At 34.2% G+C, this 21,764-nt stretch overlaps 1 protein-coding gene across 1 annotated transcript; it reads left to right on the top strand.

Moving 5' to 3' along the window:
* Window positions 1-13,608: 13,608 nt before the first annotated feature.
* LOC139487976 (uncharacterized) lies at window positions 13,609-20,989 on the top strand. Its single transcript, XM_071273266.1, has 3 exons — window positions 13,609-13,886; window positions 15,998-16,244; window positions 17,399-20,989. Exons 2-3 carry the CDS (start codon window positions 15,998-16,000, stop codon window positions 19,351-19,353), a joined length of 2,202 nt encoding a protein of 733 aa, XP_071129367.1. The 5' UTR covers window positions 13,609-13,886; the 3' UTR covers window positions 19,354-20,989.
* The last annotated feature ends 775 nt before the right edge of the window (window positions 20,990-21,764 follow it).

Here is a 21,764-nt window from a genome sequence, read left to right as displayed (position 1 = left end):
CGTCCGTGGATCTTTTCTGATGGAATTTAAATCAAGAAGATGCGAACGGGTTAACTGTGTATTATACATAACAACCCAGTAGGGTCATTGATGAAGGGGCTTTTTTTTTTGCTTTAGGGTTGAAATGGGAACATTAAAACCGATGTTTCCTGACGGATAGATTGCAACACGACTGAACATTACTAAAAAGATTCGCCACAACTACTTGAGGGATCCGTAAGTGACTTGTATGGAAACAAAACTTCGGTCCCTTCCCAGCACTCTTTTTCTAATTGCAGATCAAATTTTCTTCAACCGGAAATATAATCATTGTTGTCTGATGGTAATCCGGGACATGAATGAAATATTTGCAACAGATAACACATAACCAACAGGTTTATATAGAAGATTGCTACCAAGAGATTACATTTTCATTTTCAACCGAGTGATCATATTAACGGTATACTTCATCCCAAGTGGTGTTTTTAACTAAAACAATACCATTAAACATCAAAATAATCGTAACGTCATCTCGTTGCATGTCGTAAAAGAGGGATGAACGATACCAGAGGGACAGTCAAGTTCATAGATCAGAAATAAATTGACAACGCCATGGCTAAAAAAGATAAAGACAGACGGACAAAAAATAGTACATAGTTTTTACTAAAGACTTAGCAACACGAACCCCACCAAAAAACTGGGGGTGAAATCAGATGCTTCGGAAGGATAAGCAGATCCTGTTCCACGTTTTTCACTTTCAACTAGGTAAATGATTGATTATTATACCCAAAGATAACACGAAGTCGATTGCCATATGATCGTATTAATTCATCAATGATGAAGTCATAATTTTTCAATCAGTTCAATTGAGGTCGTCTGGAGCTCGCATATCAGTATCTGCTAGTAGTCGTTTGTTTATTTATGTATCATTCTTTTGTTACATATTCTGACATCGGACTCGGACTTTTTAAAACTGAGTTTTACTGTGCGTATTGTTGAGTGTTTGTTTTTTCTACATTGGCTAGAGGTATAGCGGGAGAGTTGTGATCTCAAAAAATATGTTTTACCCGCTGCATTTTTCCGCCTGTCCCAAGTCAGGAGCCTCTGGCCTTTGTTAGTTTTTTTTAGTTCTTTTATATATTTTGGAGTTTAGTATGACGTCCATTATCACTGAACTAGTATATATTTTTTGTTTAGGGACCAACTGAAGCACGCCTCAGGGTGCAGGCATTTATCGCTGCATTGAAGACCCATTGGTGGCATTCGGCGGTTGTCTGCTCTTTGGTCGGGTTGTTGTCTTTTTAACACGTTCCCCATTTCCATTCAAAATTTTATTAAAACGGAAGTCTATGTATCATCGTCATCATAGATTTGTTAAAGATAAATCTGTATTAGAAGTTAAGATTTAATTATTTTAAGACAAATGTAAGAGTAGACAGTTTTACGCCGATGGTATGCGCTTTCTATACAAATGTTCATCTATTTTAAAGAATTCTTACAATAAAATTTCATATGAATTAAGAGATAAATGCATTCCTTTGTCTTTTTGTCTAAGGTTGTATGCAAAGTTTTAAGCAAAATAAATGACATTGCTCATTTACTGTTCTTTGGCCCTTAGTTCCGTGCATTTGCTTTCCTATTATTTATTTTGAAATTTTAATCATTTTTATTTCGTTTTTAAGAAGAGAGACGAAATACACAAAATCTTGATTGTTTTTGTAAATGAACAATAACTTTTATTACCAATATTTTTGTGATAATTTCTCTACTTTTTCAGTCCTTCTATGAGGATTAAAACCAAACATAATATTAAAATTTATCGTAGTTGCTATATATTCGAGATTGGTTATTCTCAAAACAATGATAAAATGACTATGCGGACAAAAGGAGCAGTATATATGTAAGGAGAAGAATATGACAAGTATATACATATACCGGTATATGGAAACAAACATTATACACGGTATACAGTCTGTGAACCTGAACCTATTTTAAACAGGATAAGACATTAAATGAGTCGCAAGAATAATCTGTTACTGATCATCACGTGACATACCGGTTGCTTAATACTTTGAATTTCCTGATACAGGTCTATTTCGGAAATGAGGCACAACTAAAACTGTTGACGACAATACGACTACAATTAAACAGACCTTGATAGCTCACAGAAAAAAATAAAGTCCATCTTTTCCGTTGGGTACTATTATATCAGTATGTGTAAAAATCTTAGGAAATCCGGAAACACACTCTGAGGTATTGTTTCAAATGTGATGTGTAATGCATATATTGGTGTTGTTAGAATGCTGCTAAAAGTATAAACATTTAGATGTTCGGGACATATAAGTGTTGAAAATATGCCACAAAGCCCTACATTTTTACCTTTAAAAAAATAGTAGTGCATATGAGGTTTCTAATCTAGGATGTATTTTTTTACGAAAATTCATAGTAAACGTTGCACACTTTTAGCACTATGTAAACTTTCTTGTCCATATTTACAGAATTGCAACCTTGAAAGTGTTTAAATTGTCTATCATAAGACCCATCACACTCATTTTAGTCTATATAGTATAAAGATTCATATCAATAATGTTGAAGTTGATGGAGTGTATTAAATACTTAGTATAAGGAAGTACACATCTTACTACTTGATACTTGTACTAAAATTCTGTACACTCCCTCACTTCACTTTGGGTCTTCCACATACTTCAATTTGACCGCTGCGCATGTAAATCTATACTGGTAACATTCCCAAGTTATGTCTCTCTGAGATGAAACATAAAAATCATAGCTGAGAACTATTAGGTTCAGTAGGTAATTAAGTTCAGTAGGTAATCAAAATAAATATCTATGAACAGTAGAGAGAGACGTTGTTTGTGAAACAGCTGTATTTAAAATGTGCAACCTCAAAAATGAAGAGGGCTCATGGATAAATATACTCTTACAAGTCTTTAAAATTTGTTAATTTTATGGCTACTCGCTAGTTATATAGTACACTTTAAGCCTCGTTCTGACGAAGAAAGTCGAAACAGATAAAAGCTTTAATTTAATAAACAAACATGATCAAACATGTTGTTGTCTGCGTTGACTTGTGTTTCATCTACAGCGGAAGTGTTATTCCCAAATGAACACAAATTAAAAGTACATATCAAATAAAGGGTAGAAAAGACATCTGTCAATTTCGAAACCGAAAGCAAGTTTTTTCTTCCTTTTAACGCTATTTAATTGAAATTTATAACTAAATTTAACTGTTAAAGTTATATACAGTTAATTGGTATTATGCTGTAACAGTTTCATATTTTGCATTTCAAACATCGTATAGACTATTATAATCTCTAATGAATAATTATATTTGATCGAAAATCCAAGTCCTTGATGAATGTACATTTTAATTGTCCGTCCGAAAAGACCCTCATTGGTAGTCATAATCGTTAAAAATCACCCTCAACATCATTTTGATTTAGTGTTTTTATAAATGTACACAGGTCCCATAATTTCATTTAATGTTTATAATTCCACATGAACTAAAACAACGTCAGTCTCCAAGAAGTGTAAAAATGTGTAACAAAAATGACTCAACAATAAATTCAAAATGGGGAATTCTATAAATAAAAATGACAAAACCAAACGCTCGTCTATATCATCCAACGGTAGGACCGGGAAAAAACTGTTATATTCCTGACTTAGTACATACATATTTTTAGGAAAAAAGGTAGGTTAAAACTGGTTTTCAATCTAGCTGAACCTCCAATTTGTATAACAAATTGTATATCTTTGTGTAATTTTTGTTATTAAAGCATCAGCAGATTACTAATTTCCGTTTGCCATAAATACATTTAGCAGATACAATTCAATGTAAAAAAAAAAGGGGGGGTAAGTAGGAAATCCGGCTACGAATATCGAATTGCATTCGGTCAAGATTAATTCGAACCTTTTAGGTTTTCAAAGGACAAGAATGTTGTTCTATTCTTTTTACGATACACTGTTTAGTTGGTTAGGGCATCCATTCGTAAGCATTACTAAACAGGAATAGTAGCGCTGGTTTTTTTTTTTGCATTTTCTTAAATGCATGTACCTATTTTGTACCATGGATGGATACCTTATATCCTTTGTTTTTCTGTTATGTTAATTGATCAGTTAAGTTTTAACATTGATATGTTTATAATTGTAAATTAACTGTTAACAAAACTTTGAATTTTTGAGAAAACTAAGGCTTTTCTACCTCAGGAATAGATTACCTTAGCTGTATGTGGCAAAACTTTTAGGAATTTTGGTATTCAATGCTCTTCAACTTCGTACTCTATTTGGCCTTATTAACATGTTTTGATTCGGAAGTCACTGCTGAGTCTTTTGTAGACGAAACGCGCGTCTGACGTAAATATAAAATTTTAATCCTGGTATCGATGATGAGTTCATTATCATACAAGAATATGACGATTGTGAACTCGTATTGGATATATGAAAGATATTATTCTCTGAAGAAATTTCAGATAACACAAAGGTATACGTTGATATCACACAACGGAATGTTAGAGAAGAAAATACAACTGAAGAATAAGACAACACTTGGAAATAACCGTATATCATTGAAACACGACTGAATTGCTGTTTGTCATATTGTACGCCAGTTATCACCACTGAGCTGCAATGATTGTATTGCTGTTTGTCATATTGTACGCCAGTTATCACCACTGAATGCAATGATTATATTGCTGTTTGTTATATTGTACGCCAGTTATCACCACTGAGCTGCAATGATTGTATTGCTGTTTGTCATATTGTACGCCAGTTATCACCACTGAGCTGCAATGATTGTATTGCTGTTTGTTAATTGTACGCCAGTTATCACCACTGAGCTGCAATGATTGTATTGCTGTTTGTCATATTGTACGTCAGTTATCACCACTGAGCTGCAATGATTGTATTGCTGTTTGTCATATTGTACGCCAGTTATCAACACTGAGCTGCAATGATTGTATTGCTGTTTGTCATATTGTACGCCAGTTATCACCACTGAGCTGCAATGATTGTATTGCTGTTTGTCATATTGTACTCCAGTTATCATAACTGAGCTGCAATGATTGTATTGCTGTTTGTCATATTGTACTCCAGTTATCACCACTGAGCTGCAATGATTGTATTGCTTTTGTCATATTGTACGACAGTTATCACCACTGAGCTGCAATGATTGAATTGCTGTTTGTCATATTATTCGCCAGTTATCATCACTGAGCGGCAATGATTGTATTGCTGTTTGTCATATTGTACTCCAGTTATCACCACTGAGCTGCAATGATTGTATTGCTGTTTGTCATATTGTACTCCAGTTATCACCACTGAGCTGCAATGATTGTATTGATGTTTGTCATATTGTACGCCAGTTATCACCACAGAGCTGCAATGATTGTATTGATGTTTGTCATATTATTCGCCAGTTATCATCACTGAGCTGCAATGATTGTATTGCTGTTTATCATATTGTACGCCAGTTATCAGCACTGAGCTGCAATGATTGTATTGCTGTTTGTCATATTGTACGCCAGTTATCACCACTCAGCTGCTATGATTGTATTGCTGTTTGTCATTTTGTACGCCAGTTATCACCACTCAGCTGCAATGATTGTATTGCTGTTTGTCATATTGTACTCCAGTTATCACCACTGAGCTGCAATGATTGTATTGCTGTTTGTCATATTGTACGCCAGTTATCACCACTGAGCTGCAATGATTATATTGCTGTTTGTTATATTGTACGCCAGTTATCACCACTGAGTTGCAATGATTGTATTGCTGTTTGTCATATTGTACTCCAGTTATCACCACTGAGCTGCAATGATTGTATTGCTTTTGTCATATTGTACGACAGTTATCACCACTGAGCTGCAATGATTGAATTGCTGTTTGTCATATTGTACGCCAGTTATCACCACTGAGCTGCAATGATTGTATTGCTGTTTGTCATATTGTACGCCAGTTATCACCACTGAGCTGCAATGATTGTATTGCTGTTTGTTAATTGTACTCCAGTTATCACCACTGAGCTGCAATGATTGTATTGCTGTTTGTCATATTGTACTCCAGGTATCACCACTGAGCTGCAATGATTGTATTGCTGTTTGTCATTTTGTACTCCAGTTATCACCACTGAGCTACAATGATTGAATTGCTGTTTGTCATATTGTACGCCAGTTATCACCACTTGGCTGCAATGATTGTATTGCTGTTTGTTATATTGTACTCCAGTTATCACCACTGAGCTGCAATGATTGTATTGCTGTTTGTCATATTGTACTTCAGTTATCAACACTGAGCTGCAATGATTGTATTGCTGTTTGTCATATTGTACGCCAGTTATCACCACTGAGCTGCAATGATTGTATTGCTGTTTGTCATATTGTACGCCAGTTATCACCACTGAGCTGCAATGATTGTATTGCTGTTTGTTAATTGTACTCCAGTTATCACCACTGAGCTGCAATGATTGTATTGCTGTTTGTCATATTGTACGCCAGTTATCACCACTGAGCTGCAATGATTGTATTGCTGTTTGTTAATTGTACGCCAGTTATCACCACTGAGCTGCAATGATTGAATTGATGTTTGTCATATTGTACGCCAGTTATCACCACTGGGCTGCAATGATTGTATTGCTGTTTGTCATATTGTACGACAGTTATCATCACTGAGCTGCAATGATTGAATTGCTGTTTGTCATATTATTCGCCAGTTATCATAACTGAGCGGCAATGATTGTATTGCTGTTTGTCATATTGTACTCTAGTTATCACCACTGAGCTGCAATGATTGAATTGCTGTTTGTCATATTGTACGCCAGTTATCACCACTGAGCTGCAATGATTGTATTGCTGTTTGTCATATTGTACGCCAGTTATCACCACTGAATGCAATGATTATATTGCTGTTTGTTATATTGTACGCCAGTTATCACCACTGAGCTGCAATGATTGAATTACTGTTTGTCATATTGTACGACAGTTATCACCACTGAGCTGCAATGATTGTATTGCGGTTTGTCATATTGTACGCCAGATATCACCACTGAGCTGCAATGATTGTATTGCTGTTTGTCATATTGTACTCCAGTTATCACCACTGAGCTGCAATGATTGTATTGCTGTTTGTCATATTGTACTCCAGTTATCACCACTGAGCTGCAATGATTGTATTGCTGTTTGTCATATTGTACGACAGTTATCACCACTGAGCTGCAATGATTGAATTGCTGTTTGTCATATTATTCGCCAGTTATCATCACTGAGCGGCAATGATTGTATTGCTGTTTGTCATATTGTACTCCAGTTATCACCACTGAGCTGCAATGATTGTATTTCTGTTTGTCATATTGTACTCCAGTTATCACCACTGAGCTGCAATGATTGTATTGCTGTTTGTCATATTGTACGCCAGTTATCACCACTGAGCTGCAATGATTGTATTGATGTTTGTCATATTATTCGCCAGTTATCATCACTGAGCTGCAATGATTGTATTGCTGTTTGTCGTATTGTACGCCAGTTATCACCACTGAGCTACAATGATTGTATTGCTGTTTGTCATATTGTACGCCAGTTATCACCACTGAGCTGCAATGATTGTATTGCTGTTTGTCATTTTGTACGCCAGTTATCACCACTGAGCTGCAATGATTGTATTGCTGTTTGTCATATTGTACGCCAGTTATCACCACTGAGCTGCAATGATTGTATTGCTGTTTGTTATATTGTACGCCAGTTATCACCACTGAGCTGCAATGATTGTATTGCTGTTTGTCATATTGTACTCCAGTTATCACCACTGAGCTGAAATGATTGTATTGCTGTTTGTCATATTGTACTCCAGTTATCACCACTGAGCTGCAATGATTGTATTGCTGTTTGACATATTGTACGACAGTTATCACCACTGAGCTGCAATGATTGAATTGCTGTTTGTCATATTATTCGCCAGTTATCATCACTGAGCGGCAATGATTGTATTGCTGTTTGTCATATTGTACTCCAGTTATCACCACTGAGCTGCAATGATTGTATTTCTGTTTGTCATATTGTACTCCAGTTATCACCACTGAGCTGCAATGATTGTATTGCTGTTTGTCATATTGTACGCCAGTTATCACCACTGAGCTGCAATGATTGTATTGATGTTTGTCATATTATTCGCCAGTTATCATCACTGAGCTGCAATGATTGTATTGCTGTTTGTCATATTGTACGCCAGTTATCACCACTGAGCTACAATGATTGTATTGCTGTTTGTCATATTGTACGCCAGTTATCACCACTGAGCTGCAATGATTGAATTGCTGTTTGTCATTTTGTACGCCAGTTATCACCACTGAGCTGCAATGATTGAATTGCTGTTTGTCGTATTGTACGCCAGTTATCACCACTGAGCTGCAATGATTGTATTGCTGTTTGTCATATTGTACGCCAGTTATCACCACTGAGCTACAATGATTGTATTGCTGTTTGTCATTTTGTACGCCAGTTATCACCACTGAGCTGCAATGATTGTATTGCTGTTTGTCGTATTGTACGCCAGTTATCACCACTGAGCTGCAATGATTGTATTGCTGTTTGTCATATTGTACGCCAGTTATCACCACTGAGCTACAATGATTGTATTGCTGTTTGTCATTTTGTACGCCAGTTATCACCACTGAGCTGCAATGATTGTATTGCTGTTTGTCATATTGTACGCCAGTTATCACCACTGAGCTGTAATGATTATATTTCTGTTTGTTATATTGTACGCCAGTTATCACCACTGAGTTGCAATGATTGTATTGCTGTTTGTCATATTGTACGCCAGTTATCAGCACTGAGCTGCAATGATTGTATTGCTGTTTGTCATATTGTACGCCAGTTATCACCACTGAGCTGCAATGATTGTATTGCTGTTTGTCATATTGTACGCCAGTTATCACCACTGAGCTGCAATGATTGTATTGCTGTTTGTCATATTGTACGCCAGTTATCACCACTGAGCTGCAATGATTGTATTGCTGTTTGTCATATTGTACTCCAGTTATCACCACTGAGCTGCAATGATTGTATTGCTGTTTGTCATATTGTACTCCAGTTATCACCACTGAGCTGCAATGATTGTATTGCTGTTTGTCATATTGTACGACAGTTATCACCACTGAGCTGCAATGATTGAATTGCTGTTTGTCATATTATTCGCCAGTTATCATCACTGAGCGGCAATGATTGTATTGCTGTTTGTCATATTGTACTCCAGTTATCACCACTGAGCTGCAATGATTGTATTTCTGTTTGTCATATTGTACTCCAGTTATCACCACTGAGCTGCAATGATTGTATTGCTGTTTGTCATATTGTACGCCAGTTATCACCACTGAGCTGCAATGATTGTATTGATGTTTGTCATATTATTCGCCAGTTATCATCACTGAGCTGCAATGATTGTATTGCTGTTTGTCGTATTGTACGCCAGTTATCACCACTGAGCTACAATGATTGTATTGCTGTTTGTCATATTGTACGCCAGTTATCACCACTGAGCTGCAATGATTGTATTGCTGTTTGTCATTTTGTACGCCAGTTATCACCACTGAGCTGCAATGATTGTATTGCTGTTTGTCATATTGTACGCCAGTTATCACCACTGAGCTGCAATGATTGTATTGCTGTTTGTTATATTGTACGCCAGTTATCACCACTGAGCTGCAATGATTGTATTGCTGTTTGTCATATTGTACTCCAGTTATCACCACTGAGCTGCAATGATTGTATTGCTGTTTGTCATATTGTACTCCAGTTATCACCACTGAGCTGCAATGATTGTTTTGCTGTTTGTCATATTGTACGACAGTTATCACCACTGAGCTGCAATGATTGAATTGCTGTTTGTCATATTATTCGCCAGTTATCATCACTGAGCGGCAATGATTGTATTGCTGTTTGTCATATTGTACTCCAGTTATCACCACTGAGCTGCAATGATTGTATTTCTGTTTGTCATATTGTACTCCAGTTATCACCACTGAGCTGCAATGATTGTATTGCTGTTTGTCATATTGTACGCCAGTTATCACCACTGAGCTGCAATGATTGTATTGATGTTTGTCATATTATTCGCCAGTTATCATCACTGAGCTGCAATGATTGTATTGCTGTTTGTCATATTGTACGCCAGTTATCACCACTGAGCTACAATGATTGTATTGCTGTTTGTCATATTGTACGCCAGTTATCACCACTGAGCTGCAATGATTGTATTGCTGTTTGTCATATTGTACTCCAGGTATCACCACTGAGCTGCAATGATTGTATTGCTGTTTGTCATATTGTACTCTAGTTATCACCACTGAGCTACAATGATTGTATTGCTGTTTGTTATTTTGTACGCCAGTTATCACCACTGAGCTGCAATGATTGTATTGATGTTTGTCATATTATTCGCCAGTTATCATCACTGAGCTGCAATGATTGTATTGCTGTTTGTCATATTGTACGCCAGTTATCACCACTGAGCTACAATGATTGTATTGCTGTTTGTCATATTGTACGCCAGTTATCACCACTGGGCTGCAATGATTGTATTGCTGTTTGTCATATTGTACGCCAGTTATCACCACTGAGCTGTAATGATTATATTTCTGTTTGTTATATTGTACGCCAGTTATCACCACTGAGTTGCAATGATTGTATTGCTGTTTGTCATATTGTACGCCAGTTATCAGCACTGAGCTGCAATGATTGTATTGCTGTTTGTCGTATTGTACGCCAGTTATCACCACTGAGCTGCAATGATTGTATTGCTGTTTGTCATATTGTACGCCAGTTATCACCACTGAGTTGCAATGATTGTATTGCTGTTTGTCGTATTGTACTCCAGTTGTCACCACTGAGCTGCAATGATTGTATTGCTGTTTGTCATATTGTACGCCAGTTATCACCACTGAGCTGCAATGATTGTATTGCTGTTTGTCATATTGTACGCCAGTTATCACCACTGGGCTGCAATGATTGTATTGCTGTTTGTCATATTGTACTCCAGTTATCACCACTGAGCTGCAATGATTGTATTGCTGTTTGTCATATTGTAATCCAGTTATCACCACTGAGCTGCAATGATTGTATTGCTGTTTGTCATTTTGTACGCCAGTTATCACCACTGAGCTGCAATGATTGTATTGCTGTTTGTCATATTGTACTCCAGTTATCACCACTGAGCTGCAATGATTGTATTGCTGTTTGTCATATTGTACTCCAGTTATCACCACTGAGCTGCAATGATTGAATTGCTGTTTGTCATATTGTACTCCAGTTATCACCACTGAGCTGCAATGATTGAATTGCTGTTTGTCATATTGTACGCCAGTTATCACCACTGAGCTGCAATGATTGTATTGCTGTTTGTCATATTGTACGCCAGTTATCACCACTGAGCTTCAATGATTGTATTGATGCTGGTCATATTGTACGCCAGTTATCATCACTGAGCTGCAATGATTGTATTGCCACATTTTATTACACATCAGTGACAGCATACACTTCAACAACAAGGTTTGATCCACCATTTGCTACATAAATAAAATACCTGTACCAAATCAGGAATACGCCAGTTCTAATCCAGTGGTTTGATGTGCTGTGTTTGACCTTTAAATTTTGCCATTTGATTAGGGACTTTTCCTCTGCGTTTGATATTTTTGTGATTTTACTTTTTTTATATCAAACACAAGGTCATATTCTACTGCATATACCCATTCAGAGGAAAACTTGAATATCACAAGGTTTAGATGTAGCTTTTGTTGTATTTCACTATACCTTCGTTGTTATTGTACTATTCTGGACATTCTAGACATTATATCCAGGATGATATTAGCATTAATCTTGAAACGTGGCACAATGTAAACACTAAACATGTATATATCATCGTAGGTTACAGAATTTTGAATATTTTCAATAGCTTTATACCCTTTTAAGTTTTCGGTTCGGTGTGAGCCATGGCTCTATGTTGAAGACCGTACCTTGACTTATGATGATTCAATTTTATAAAATTGTGACTTGGATGCAGAGTTGTCTCATTGTCACTTATACCGCATCTTCCTTTATCTAATAGTGCAGCAAAATGAAGAGGGGGATTTGGATGAAAATTTATATAATTTATGTTATTAATGTAGTTAAATCATTTATCTGAATATTACTTTCTTGGAATATCACAAACCGGATTGTATAAGGAAACTGGCAAAGGTTAATGACTGTACTGAGAACTCGAGGCAAAAACTAACATTGTATCATAAAATATTCGAAATAGAAAACCAAAAATTAGTGATATGTATCTCTAACTTGATGATAACAGATAAAATAGTAAAAGGAAACTGCCAAACTTTCAAGACCAGACATTGCTATCTAAGATTTTATCAAGTCATTTCCGAAAACAGGAAGCCGCAACTTTTGTAAAATGAATTTAAATAAGGAACTTTAATTTTCCCAAAAGATATACTGAGAAGTTGATTTATTAAAATCTCCCATGACAATGAAATGTTATTTAAGATGAAGAGATTAGTTAAGTGTTTCATTTAAGGGGGATCATCTAAAATGGGAATGCGTTGTCTCTTCTACAAACACGTGCACTTTCTGAATAATCGTATAGCTATGTCAATATTGATCTTGAGCTTTAAAATGAAAGACAATTTTGAAACTGGTCACGTCGAGTTATAGAAACCGTTTAAGTTTGGTTATTACGCAGATAATAATTGGCATATTCTAAACCAATGTATGGCATATATAATATCTTTAAGAACACCCTCTTCTCATTCTTAATGTAAATGTGAATAAAAAGGAGAAGAGGTGTGTTTGTTGCGTGAGATAACTATCTTCTTAAGTCCAAATAAGTGTTACCAACAATAGATTATATTCACATTTTTTGACTTTTTGTTTTGGACAACTGCAAGACAAGATAACCAGTTTTTTGCCAAAGATTCAATTGGATTATTGTGAGAAATAATGCTGAATTTTTTTTCATTTTGTCTTTTATGCATAGTTGTGTGACACTTTCGCAAATTTTCAGGATTACGGTTTATAAGTAAAATATTATGCTCTCTTTCAGAAAATGTATTTTGAATTATTGTAATGAAGTTAGTTTATAATTTGGCAAAGAAAGTTTTTGATTATCCTTTTTTATAATATTTCTATTAACTTAAATTTATTATTGATGCCGCTACACCTCATATGATGCAAAGCGTAACAATTTATATATATTTGTTTACATATTAACATTTCATAGATGTATAAGAGGCTACGAATTTATTAGTATAAAAAAAACATGTGGTATCTATTGCCAATAAGACAACTCTCCACCAGAGACTAAATGACGTAGATGTAAACGAACTATAGGTCTATTTGTTTTATTCACTTTTAAAAGACCTACAACGACCTCCAATAATCATTTTATAAGAAATATTGAAATTGAATAGATATAGAAATGTCTAATATATATTTTACATTAGCCTTTAGAGAATAAAATTATTTTAGCGATGTCAAGTGCTGAACGTGAATATGTACACGAGTTGTTCATATTTCCAGGCATCTATTAAATATTCATATCTAAATATAGATAATCATGTACTTTCTAAGTATCAGATAGTCTGAAGGATAGAAATACTTCACAGTCCATCAATGACCTAATATGGTTTAAACACGCTCTTACCCATACAAATTAGCTAACTTTGTATATACAACTTACGAAATTGACGCCCCTTGTAATATAAATATAATGACAGTGTTCGTTGCTCGTGATTGTGGCTCAAAGGTTGTAAACGAAAAGCTTTTCCATGAGGAGGGCCGACCTGAAAGAAATTTATATGTTACACCTGCTAGTCATAGTAGTACACTGGAATTATTCCATTCAATATTAAGGTAGTAAAGTTTATATTCAATATTTCTTTTCTCTCTGAGTAGAAAGCCTAAATTTTAATACTTCTTTTTAAAAGGACATCGTCCAACCTTGTGGTAACATGAAATTCTAAATTCTGATTCCAAATCGTGATTGACTGTATCCCTTAACGATGTAAAGCTACAAGCATGTTAAGCTATTTTTGTCGACATTTAAATGAAGTTTTACGACCCCCCTCAATGCATGCAAATGCCATAAAAAAAATATACATCTTCAATATTGCCAGGATTTGTTTATGTTGAAGTCATTCTGTTCTTATGTAACTTAAATCGATCAATTCAAAACAAGCTTCCTTTTAAAATTGTTACACGATGATTACTGCTGTACCCATATTTTGACTATTTTATTCATTATGTCTGTTTAGTTCACGTATCATTGTAAATATAACGGAATTAGATGAGACTGTCATCAAAGTGAGAGGTTTAGCGCTTTAAAACCATCGTTAACAATTGAGATTTATTTTAATGTCCTAAGCGACAAAGATTTGTTTACATTCTGTAAATTCAGAATGGTCAATCATAAACAGCCAAAAGAATGTGGGAGGTGGTTTAATATCCCAAGAGAAAATCGGACCTGCTTTTTATGTCAAGATGGTGATATTGTTGATGTCTTCCATTTAATATACCCTGTACCTTTTTAACATGTAAACATATTCATGTATTTCTATTGTATTGTTTTTCCCCAACATAAGTACCTTTGTTATATTGTATAATATCTATGTTCCTCTGTGTACCATTTGTTTTTACAGCGGTTTTTCAGAATAAAGTGTGTTTATATGAAAACAAAATAATAAATAAATTTTACTTTAATGTTTGCATTAAAAAGTAAAATCACAAAAATACTTAACTCGTAGGAAAATTCAAAACGAAAAGTCCATATGAAATGGCAAAATCACATCAAATGAATGGATAACAACTATCAAGTTCCTGACTTAGTACAGGCATTTTCTTATGTAGTTAACCCTAACTTACTATACTTCTCAAATTAATACTTATACATTTGACTTCATAGACTCCGTGTAATCAATATTTCCAGGATTTGTTTGTGTTGATGTCATTTTGTTCTTGTGTAACTGTAATCGATCAATTCAAAATAAGCTTGCATTTGAAATAAAGCTATTTTAAAAAAGAATATCACGCAAACAATTTACTACAACCAGAAAAAAAATGTCTTATTAATTGAAATGTCTCATTCATAATAATTAGGCTTTTGTAGATGTTAATAAAAAAAAATCCAATGATGTTAAGATATCATTTATAAAATTTTTATGCACTTTAATGAATTTAGTATCGTCTATTATTCTCAAATGCTGATAAATAAGAAGAAAGTTTCGGTTCTCTGTAACTCCGTTTTAATCTTGTCCTGATTTCATTATTTTTTTATAACAAATTCGGTCAAATTCAAAAGGGGAAGTTTATACAAACCGGCAACATCAATTGTTAGACTTTATCAATCAACAAAACCAAGGGAAACAATTGCTATATTCTTGATTTGGTACTTGCTTTATAAAATTTGAACATAGGTTAACTACTATTTCCATAATTTACCTCATTATAAAGCATCAATTCTATTCTACAGGATAATGACTTGAGAATGAAATTATGAAATGTGGAATTTTATCCCCATTGCAACTGAATTAGTACTGTTTACCTTCTCTTCAACCTTCATTGGGTCAGCTATTGGTATGACGTGTAAATTGAATATTGAATATTCAGTTTTCTGTGTATTATCTGATGTTATATTGTTTATTTCTTCGACTTTTTCGTCCGGTCTTTATGTTGTCTTCAGTTGACAAACTAAGTAATCGTTACAAAAAGAAGGTTCCAATTTCCTCAGGCAAAATTAGCCTTTGATTATATTATCTGTTCTTTCGGGTGGTTTTTTCATGATTCGAATGGAGTTTACTAACACTGGCTCAATACAGTAATTGTTGCTGCTGGGTTGGTAACTTTAGGTTTTTCACTTATACTTTGTCGCAGGGCATGTGAGCTTGCTTATTACAGGATACTAGTACTTTGTTTAATCAATTATTAAGATTATAGTGTGCAATATCTATCAACATAATATATTTCAGATGTCATTTGAAGAATTCATCAAGGGAGCAAGTGATGTCTGTTATCGACCTTTCAATCGGTACTATGTAGAGGAAGACTGGCCTGCAGAAAATTATTTTTCTAGAATACAGAATTTTTCTGGGAAAGTGAGGAACAAAACGTTCAAATCAAAGTCTACTTCTTATTTTCATGTATTTCTGAATAACCTGCCGAAACAATTTGAAGATCTTTGTCACGACTTGGGAAATGTTAAACGTGATATTAAAGGTATGAGTTTTGTATAACGTAAAGCATACATTATTTGTATTGATAAAATTCAGCTTAAATAATTTAATATCATATTTGAGCTATATTTTCTGTAGCTAGGACTTTTATTTATCAAAATATATAATGATTGAATAATAGCCAATGATAAATCTTATGGAACGATAGATCATTTAATTATGATACAGTACACTACAAAATATAATATATTTAAAGTCTAAAAGGGTACAACATCACCAAAAAATAATAAAATGAACAAATGTCAAATATTATGGATAACAGATATCCTTCATCTGTATGATTATGATGTAAAATGAATCATATCAATCTATTCTAATTTAACTATGACAATTTTGAAATTTATACAATAAAACGTCCCATAACAACATTAATTCAGTTATCATGATAAGTCCCAATGGAAGAATGAAATCGATTGAACTGTTTACTTATTTTACTATTTATTTTATCAATATATACATCTGCACAAGTGATGTTTTGTAGACTATATATATATTGACATTTATCACATATTTGTTACGAATACGTCGGGTTTTGCATATGCAATAACCTCAAAATTTACCGGGGTAAAAAAGAGTATATTGATATTGTGCCCTGATTCTAAACGACGTGACGTCATTGCTTCCTTAACGACACGTTTGTGATAAACTGTTTAAGATTGACCTTTTATCATTCATCAAATTGTTATTATCACATATTTGTTACGAATACGTTGGGTTTTGCATATGCAATAACCTCAAAATTGCCCGGTGCAAAAAAGACGATATTGATATTGTGCCCTGATTCCAAATGACGTCACGTCATTGCGTCCTTTAAAACGACACTTTTGTGATACAAAATTTAAAATTTTACCTGTTATGTTTTATTAAATTGTAATAGTTGAACTTTGTGTCTCTATTCTGCAGAACTTAGATATGTGATAAATAGATTATAACATGGCCTTTTCCATATTGGCCCTGGTATCATCCCCCGACCCATATCGGACCTCGGCTAAAGCCTCGAGGCCGATATGGGAGTCTCAGGATGATACCAGGGCCAATATGAAAAGGCCATGTTATAATCTATACTTATCAAACTATTTACATGAAAAATATATTGTTATGATATATTATACGTAGTGATTTTTTTTGTGTTTTTAGAGTCACAGACTTTTGACTTCAATCAATTGTATCGCCATTCAAGAAACATTTATGAATTCTTTATCATTGAATTTGGATCGGAGTATCGTGTTAAAGCAACCAGAACATTTTATAAAGTCTTAGATGATTCTACTAAAATATCGCCGGTGTATACAAATATAAGCAGTGGTAGTCAAGGTGAGGGTTTAAATGTTCCTGGTGGTGATTATGACTTAATGACAATTCTGGAGCAAATAAAAGTAAAACACGATAGTTCTACCATTGAGGAAGACAGTCCCATCCTATTATTTAATAATCAGAATTCATATCCAGGTTTTGCACACCTAAAAATAGGGCAAAACCGATTTTCGAAGGAACTATTTGCTTCATGGGGAGAAAATACATTTTATGGACCTCTTATTTCAAACAATAGATTTAAGAATTATTTTGTATTGCGATATCGAGATAATGACTGTATGCTTCATGGTCCATGTATTTCCGACTCACGGGGTGCGGTTGATCATTTATTTTGCTTCCGTGCTATGTTATGGCCAGATGTTGCAGAGTCTTGGTTGATAAGAAATAGATCATCAATGTGGCCACCAGCTGATGTTATATTGAACTCTGTCAGCCAAGGAATCTTGCTAGTACCGATTGGCAGCAAATTCGGCTCAACTGAGGATTGTTCTTTCGAATGGCGAATATCATTCTCATTACAAGAAAGAGATCTGATTCATTCATTTAACTATGTACAGGTATTATGCTACAAAATATGTAAACACTTGAAAAAAGATTTTATAAGTGAGTCACGATTGTGCTCTTACTTTATCAAGACGGCTATATTTTGGTTAAGTGAAGAGTTGGGTAACAATTTCTGGATACCGGAAAATTTCGTACAGTGCATTCATGAAATACAGCGTCGTCTAACGTATTGGTTTGTGTACGGATATTGTCCTCATTACTTTATAGTTGAAAACAATCTATTCGAGGGACTGCTTCCTGTAGAAAGAAAACTCGTAGAAGTTGCATTGCATACTAGTAACCTTTTTCCATTGGTATTGCAAAGCATTTTCTACCAAAAACCTAAGTTACGCTTCACAGCTCTAAATGATTTTAAAGAAATAAACACACCGTTTATTGAAAGAAGTAAATCTATTTTCATATTACTTAAAGTGGTCCGAGCAAGTTTGTCTTGGTGTACTTTGAAGCAGAGTAGAAGTATAGTGCACAAAGCTTTATTCAGACTTTTACATAATAAACCTTCATATTTTACTAAAGATTTATATAGACTATTCTTTTGCTATGCAAACCAAGTTTTACCACAAAATCAACGCATTTCTTTTCATAAAGAAAACAAAAGGATGTACTCCAGTTACAAGCAATGTATGGCTCATTTTCTTATTGGAACCAAAGTTGACGCCATGAATGGCTGGTTATTGCTAGCTTCATACTTTTATAAAATGGACAAGCCTTTATACACCCTCAAGATTACAGAAATTATTCTTGCGGAACCTAGAGAAGATAAAATGTTAATTGCTGATGGTTTTCACGAAGGCGTTATGCTGAAATATTTAGAACAAGTGGCTGCCAAAAAGTGGGATCAAAAGTTGTCATTCATGACCTGCATGAAAATTCACTGTGTTGACATGCTTTATATAATACCATGGTCAATACTGAATCTTGAAGAAATATTACCAGATTTTTATTTTATAGTTTGCACTATTCCGCCAGTTATATATGCACATCTTCTACGCTTTGTGTGTTATAATGCTGATGGCAACATCTCTCTACGAGAAAGAGAAATAAGTGACATAATTAAAACGTGCTGCAATAATTGTTTTCTTGGAGATTGGAAGGGGAGAGCTACTGTATATGCAATGCTAGCAAATCTTTATAAATCAATAAACAAAGATCGATCTGCGGATTATTGGAAATCGCATTTCCTCAGATTCTATAGGAAACACCCTAAATTCTAGAAAGCTAGCCCTAGGAAACACTCGCCAATTTTAACTTATGTTCCTTCCGCGGATAAAAAGGTAATTGTTTTAAAATTCTTACTTGACGTTTGAGACGGAATTTCGTGTCTGTCTTTATATTTCTTAATATAAAGATAGAAAATATAAGTCAAATTGGTCGTCCTAAAAAAGATAAGTTACAAATAATATAATTAAATGAAAAGTATAATTCCAACCTGTGTGTTTATTTTTACTTTGTTTTCACAAATATACTAAGACTCTATATATAATCTACATAAGGGAAAAAATAATATGTATCTCAAAGTCATTTTTTCTCAAGATCCCTATCATCTGTGGACAATCCATTTCGAACTAAAAGCGGTAGGAAGAACATTCTATGGCAGCGCATGTTTCTTCGTTAAATAAATGTACACACATTCACTTGATTCTAAATACACAGATTTTTTTGTGAGCAATCGCGAATTCACCTTTTAGTTTTTCTGGGTTCCAACTTCATCTTATTTAAAACAAAAAGGTGTGGTAATTCGTTTATGTATGTACGTGTCCTGTCCATGTACGTTTTTTTTTTTAATATTAGTTATTACCAATTTTATTACAAAACGAATACATTCAGCACAAGTGTGTTTTCTTCATAACTGCGTCTAATTCATACAATTACAAATTCTTGGTATTTAAAGGACAACTCATAATTTAGAGACTTTTCTTAATTCACCATCAACCTCGTTGTTCTCGTGGTAGCATGTTAGCATATTGACCGGCCTATCAACTGATTTATCTCTTGAATTTTTGTCTTACATTTCTGCATACCTCATATCTCCGCCTCAAAAATTACATTTTTTTTGTCAAATTGTAGATCTGATCAACATATTGATAATCTTAAAATATAATGGTGTGGCAGTAATGCCCTTTGATTTTGATGAGTAAAATATTTTTGCGTAATTGACTTTCGGTTTTGGATTTACATGATGTTTATGTCGGAATGTTTACTGTTTGTACCAATGTGTGAAGGACTGTCGATGATCATAGGCAAAATTATGGAACAGCATACTTCATAAAACTTTCACTGAATTCATATTGTCATTTTAACACAATATTTATTAGTTATTAGTTATATTCGTTGCGACATTTTTAAATATGTGTCTTTTATCTTTTTCCTCTATTCTTTAAGAGCTGTATAAGAGAAAGGAAATGTTGTGGGATTGCTAATGAAGTTGGTTTTCTTCACGATTCCAAATGACGTGTATGTACACATTTTTAAAGTTAATTCCAAATAGAAATAACTCTTTATACTCTTTTTTATTTTTACGTTCAACCATTTGAAAAATGTTAGCATTCACTTTCATCTACATATCTGTAAATGCAATTAGCAATTATTGTACGCAAACATATATCGATCCGGATTCATTTTGTTTTGTTTACTTATTCAGATATTGCGTTCTTTCCAACGACGGGAGAATTGTAAATTATTTTGATTTAGCATTATCAGATGTAAAAAGGAGAAATAGACACCCTGTCTTCAGTATACACAAAAAAAGGGGGAAAACTTAATGCAAAATTTAATTTTCCAGCCCTTCTTTTGTCATATTTATAAAAATTTATCGAATTCGCGAAATCATGAATAAAGTTATAAATCAGGTGTTTCTGGCTTTTCGTTTTTTATATAGATTAGACTGTTGGTTTTCATGTTCGAATGGTTTTACACCAGTCTTTTTTGGTGCCCTTTATAGTTTTCTGTTCGGTGTGAGCATACTTTGACCTATAATGGTTTACTTTTACAAATTGTGACATGGATAGAGTGTTGTTTCATTGTCAGTCATACCACATCTTCTTATATCTAATTAATATAAAAATGAGAAGAAGCGGTATGAATGCAGATGAGACAACTATCCACAACATCAAGAACAAGAGTTGACGTGGATAAAAGCAGAAAAAGTAACAGCACAGCCTTCAACAATTAACCAACCTATTCAATACAGTCAGTTTCAAATACCCCAACATGCGAAATTTGAAACAATTCTTACGAAAAAGGCAGCCTAATTTATGACAACACACAGAAAGAGAATAAATATGACCAACGGCATCATTACCGAATCGGAGAGTCATTTATTGGGACATGCACATACAGAACACAAAGTTAAATATGTCGGTGAACATTCATTTTCATTGAACTTGGACAGTGATAAAACAGCATCACATAAACACATCTCTTATTTTTATCCTTTTTTTTTATTCTTATTCGTTTTACGGTATTTGCACATCAGTAATTTACTTACACTTTACAAACGTCTACATACACTACTAACCTAAGAGTATGCGCAGTTACTAGAAAAAAGAGACGGCAGATATCATATTGATAATCATAAGTTGAAAATGAAATGACAAGGCTATGGCAAAAAAAAAAACGACCCTAA

Source organism: Mytilus edulis, chromosome 9 (genome assembly GCF_963676685.1).
Source record: "Mytilus edulis chromosome 9, xbMytEdul2.2, whole genome shotgun sequence".
Taxonomy (NCBI): Eukaryota; Metazoa; Mollusca; class Bivalvia; order Mytilida; family Mytilidae; genus Mytilus; species Mytilus edulis.
The sequence above is the reverse complement of the archived record's forward strand: the minus strand, read 5'-3'. Positions and strand labels throughout refer to the sequence as shown.

Bases quoted from the DNA above. Each gene is read 5' to 3' on its own strand.
- LOC139487976 (XM_071273266.1), top strand. From the start codon at position 15,998: ATGTCATTTGAAGAATTCATCAAGGGAGCAAGTGATGTCTGTTATCGA. The intron at 16,245-17,398 runs GTATGAGTTTTG...TTGTGTTTTTAG, and splicing joins TGTTAAACGTGATATTAAAG to AGTCACAGACTTTTGACTTC.